The following is a 5,231-nucleotide window of genomic DNA, read 5'->3' as shown; positions in this document are numbered from 1 at the left end:
ATTACTGTAATTCCAACAGCACAGGTTAAATGGTGAAGCTCCATGTCCTGCCTTAGTTTTAAAACTCTTGTTGGGTGCCTGACTTTGCAGCTCGCTGCTCTCTGCTGTTGGGTTGGTTTGAGGCATGTGGAAGTGCATCCACATGTGTTTGTGGTGAAAGAACACTATTATTAGAAAGAGGGGGTGGGAAGGAGTGAAAAAAAAAACCACCTGCCTGAACAGTTTGGGGTTTTTTTTTTTTTTTTTTCTTTTTCTTGCCTTATCTCTTGATCTGCCTGAATAAATGGTATTGGCTGATTTGGGATGCTGGTAGTAGCATCTGCCCTTCCGTTTTTTGGAGGTGGATGGGAGGAAGTGGGCTAAAAGTTGCAATGTCAGCTCCTAACCTCGGGTCAGGTAAGCCAGCTGTGCAATGGAAAGGGTGGCAGTGACTCAGCTTGGCTATAAAATGGAGAGCACATCTGGCATTGAGACACAAGCAGGGTTGGAAGGGTCTCAGAGAAGGAGAATTCTCTGTCCTGTCACCCCAACATCCCCCCAAAGCAGCAGGGAGGTCACCATGGCTTTCACCAGCTCTGCTGGGGTAAGTACTTATATTTACAATAAAGGATAAGATATATTTGCTGCAAGAGAGCAAGCAGAGTGCAGACCCCCTGATTTGTGCACAAAACCCTTTTAGTCTTGCTGGGAGCTGAATGAGATGCTGGGTGTGTCTGATGCAGCTGCTTGGGGACTGAGTGACAAGGCTGTGGTGCACTACCCATTATTTATTTCTTACTCATCAGCTCTGCTGATGTGGGACTGGCAGAGTCCTTTTTGCAGACAGCATGTTATCAAAATTGCTGAAATTTCAGTGCATTTGAATTTCAGCCTGGGTAGCATTTGCAGCACTGTCAGCTCCTGTGATGTTCTTAAAAGACCTGCATTTATTTTGTCTTGTTTTGAGGATCTGGACTTAATGATCCCTGTGGTTTCCTTTCAGTTTAGGATTTTCTGTGATTCTATTATTTACTAAAACTCTGCCTACTGGAAATGGCCCAAGAATCCCAGATTTTCTTGGGAAAAGGGGCATTTCCAGCAGATGGGTGGCCAGTTGTTACTGTCCTGAGAAAGCTGTGGCTGGGCAAGGTTTTAAGCTCAGGCACAGGGTCAGCTGAGTCCTTATCCCAATTTTTAGATGAAAATATGGTGCTGTGTGACTGCAGAGTAGGATTTTCCTGGTTTGTTGGACAGATGCTCTCCTTGGTGCAGAATCAACTATGAACCAGAATTTTAATCAGAATTTAGCACCAGTTATGATGAGTTTTAATAACATCATTTAGCTATTTGCTCATCTTGGCCCATTTCACACAAATATAAGTATGAGGATGGTCCAGTGATGGTCCAGCCTAACTAAGACTTGGCTCTTTGTGCTCTCTCTTTCCTGGCTGGGCAGAACTAACAACACCTTTCTCTCTCCCAGTTCAGATCACTGTTTTTGGTGCTGGTTTTAGCCCTCACTGTGAGGAGCTCACCCCACAGAAAGGCTGGTCCTTCTGCAAGGCTGAGAGAAGGTTGCCTGAACCAGAAGGATCCCAAATTCCCCACGACAGTGGAAGTTGACATTCGGATCAGCAACTCGGATCGCGCCTTTGGGGTGGTCCATGACATCAGGAACCGCTCCCTGGCTCCTTGGGATTACAGGTAACTGTTCACTTTCATCTAAACTGTGAGGGCTGTGTCACAGGTGGTTTCTGTGGTGGCTGTGGCTCATCCTCAGCCTATGCCCAGAGTCCCATGAATGTTGCAAACACCTCTTGACACACCCTGAGGTTCGGATGTTGGGTGAGGTTTCTCCAAGAGGAATTGTTTGCAGCGTCAGGGGACATCACTGGAGTGGTTTCTAATCATCTTGTCAGTCCTTGTTAATCACAGAATAATTTAGGTTGGAAAAGCCCTCTGAGGTCCTTAAGTCCAGCTGTTCCCCTGCACTGCCAAGGCCCCCACTGACCATGTCCCCAAGGGCCACATGCACGTGGCTTTGAAATCCCTGCAGGGATGGGGACTCCACCACCTCCCTGGGCAGCTGTGCCAAGCCTTAACAACCCTTCCAGGAAAGAACTTTTTCTTAATATCCAATCTAAACATCCCCTGGAGCAACTTGAGGCTGTTTGCTCTTGTTCCCTGGGAGCAGAGCCCGACCCCCCTGGCTGTCCCCTCCTGTCAGGGAGTTGTGCAGAGCCACAAGGTCCCCCCTGAGCCTCCTTTTCTCCAGGCTGAGCCTCTTTCCCAGCTCCCTCAGCCTCTCCTGGTGCTCTATTCCCTTCCCCAGCTCCTCTGAGTACCTTCCTAACCCCTCTGCCCCAAGCCTAAGTGCTGCATGGGGTTGAAATAATGATGAAATTAATTATTCCTCTAGGAAAAGAATGATGGGAATACATTGACATTGCACATTTTCCTAACAGAAAGAAACATCCAAACGCCAAAATTAAAACCAAACAAAAAATTAATAGGCCAGGTGTGAGTTCTGTATTATTTAACAGAGCTCCACTCCATTCATCAGCTCTTAAAGAATGATACAGCAATATTACCAATCAGGGGAATCAATGCTGGCTCCATTTCTAGGAAATCATTATGAAAACGTTCAGGGTAAGGAAATCCTTTGTGTCTCACAGTGAGAACACACAGGTAACAGACACAAACAAGAAGATCCCACCAAACCCCGCCATCCAAGCGCCTAAATCTGTTTTGTATCCCCATCCCCAGGCTGGACGAGGACCCCACGCGCTTCCCACGGGTGATTGCCGACGCCCAGTGCCGCCTGTCGGGCTGTGTGAGCCCCCTGGGGCAGCAGGACCACAGCCTCAACTCGGTGCCCATCCAGCAGGAGATCCTGGTGCTGCGGCGGGAGCGGCGCGGCTGCGCGCCCTCCTACCGCCTGGAGAAGAGGCTGGTCACCGTGGGCTGCACCTGCGTCACCCCCGTGGTCCAGCACCAGTCCTAACAGCACCCAGAGGGTGTTGGGGAGAGGAATTTTTTTATGTTTCCCATAAAACCCCCTCTGGTGAAATCCCATCGCATCCCGGGAATTCGACGCATCCAGACCTGAGCAAATCAGCTCCTGAAAGTCCTGCTCCTTGCTGCTGTTGGTTTATGGATTTTAGGATGGGAATCGTTGGTAGCTGGTGATGGAGGGGAGGAAGAGTTTTGTTTGTGGCCCCAAGCAGTGTTTTTTAAAAATTTATTTTTCATTGTGGTTTACATCGCTTTGGTAAAATTGAGTTTCCAAAGTTGTCCTTGGCAGTAAATTGCCCAAATTGAATACGTGCCCACCATGCCCACATTCCTCATCCTGCACCTTCTTCCTCCCTTCTTCACCCCTATCCCATTTCCCTTCTCTGCCCATCCCTGCTCATCAGGTGCCAGTCACCACAGGCCACCTGGCTGTCACCACAGTCTGGCTTTATGTCACTGCAGCAATTGATTTATTGCAAAACATTTTGGGAGGCCATTGATTCCACTTGTTGAGTGCTAAAATGGTAAGATATCTATATTTCTATTTATGTCTTCTATTTATGGCTTTATTTATGGCTCTGTGTGTGCTCAGAGTACAAAAAAAATTCATAAATTTAATCTGTATTTATTAAATAACTTATATGCCGAATAAAAATCATATTTTATTTAAAAAAATGTTTTTTCATGGTGGTTCAGAATGACAACAGACACAGAGAATGGGTTTTTTATGCAGTAGCACTGAGAGATTTTGGCACAGATGGGGCATTTTTCTGTGCAGTGAGATGAGTAAGAGGCAGAATAAGAGAACTTGCAGCATAAAAAGATGCAAAGAAGAGGCTGAAAGGAGTGGAGGGAGGTTCTGCAGGTGGGAATGGAATGAGGTCCTTTAGACCTCTGGGATGGTCTCTAGAGAGGGTGGGAAAAGAGACAGGAGATGTCTCATTCCAGGGCTGCAGCCAGAATTTGGGATGGTTCATTGGAGCTGGGAAAGGTCTGTTTTTATCCCTATAAACAACCTTCTCCTGCCCCAGCTGAATGGTTGGCTGAGCAGGAATGCAGGGAGAGGTCAGATGGCTTCATGTCCCTGCTCCTCAGCCAGGTAATTCACAGTACTGGGATTGAAGAGGTGGGTGAGGATCCCTCAGAGCCAGGAGCCAGGAATTGTACCTGCAGGGCGTGGTGTCCTGCCTTTGGAAACGAGGAATTGCCCTTTGCCTCCCTGAGCTGCACAAAGAGCACAGCTCACTGTTCAGGATGGACTGGGTGATCCTTCTGTGTCCCTGAGGATATTCCCTGACCCTGTAAGTATCCACTATTTTACCAAATTACTGCCATGTTGCTTTTTTTGACACTGCTCCTCTTTAATCCACAGCTGAGCCAGGCTCTCACACCTCTGGCTTTCATTTCTGCTGCAGGAGGTTTTAAGCCTGCATTTCCTTTTTCATTTAAATCAGGACAAATCCATGCAAGCATTCTAGTATTTCATTTTCACTGCACAGAAACCACTTTAAATCAGATCCACTTTGTGCAGACAGACCCTGGCTTTCCTCCCCAGGGTGGGCTAGGCGAGTTGTTGGGTCTGGATGACTCAAGGCCATGTTGGATGGAGCTTTGGGACACCTGGGATAGTGGAAAATGTCCTTGCCCATGGCAGGGGGTGGAATGAGATGAGTTCCCTTCCAACCCAAAGCATTCCATGATTGTGTGATTGTGTGATTGTGTGATGTCTCCTCTGGTGCTTTTTGTTGAGCTGGGCGTGTTCTGTGCCCCATGGGTCACTGGGAGCCACCTCAACAATCTGTGGGTACCCTTCCCATCCAGTCAGGAGCATCTGCACCCTTTGTGGCAGCAGCTGTTTCATTATGACCACTGAGCTCTTCATGCGGTGCAGCCCCAGCCCTGGGAGGCGTCTCCTCCTCCTGCAGAAACCACTGACCAGGAAATCGCAACCCTCTTCTTGCTCCTGACCTACTTCTCTCCACAAACCTGCCAAATGGGGCTGCCCTCACTTGTTCAGCAGGGAGAAAATTACCCTGCATCTCTCCTCTCAGTCAGAATCGACACTGGGTTTGTGGCATCATCCTGTGCTGATGCTCCTGAGCACCCACCAGCTAAGAGTGGTCCTAACTGGATGGATAATGAAGTAGCTAATTAGGAGATTAAATAGCTGTCTAATTAAGGAGGTTTTGAGATTTTGCAGGCAGAGCTCTCAACTGCAAACCACACAGCACTCAGGG

The 5,231-nt window shown here is 48.0% G+C and overlaps 1 protein-coding gene across 1 annotated transcript; it reads left to right on the top strand.

Moving 5' to 3' along the window:
- Positions 1–559: 559 nt before the first annotated feature.
- Positions 560–2,983, top strand: LOC116993652 (interleukin-17F-like). The gene is made up of 3 exons (XM_033054480.1): positions 560–583; positions 1,463–1,683; positions 2,746–2,983. The coding sequence occupies exons 1-3, from the start codon at positions 560–562 to the stop codon at positions 2,981–2,983; spliced, it is 483 nt and encodes a 160-aa protein (XP_032910371.1).
- The last annotated feature ends 2,248 nt before the right edge of the window (positions 2,984–5,231 follow it).

Source organism: Catharus ustulatus, chromosome 3, assembly GCF_009819885.2.
Source record: "Catharus ustulatus isolate bCatUst1 chromosome 3, bCatUst1.pri.v2, whole genome shotgun sequence".
NCBI lineage: Eukaryota > Metazoa > Chordata > Aves > Passeriformes > Turdidae > Catharus > Catharus ustulatus.
This window is presented reverse-complemented; position numbering and strand designations above follow the sequence as displayed.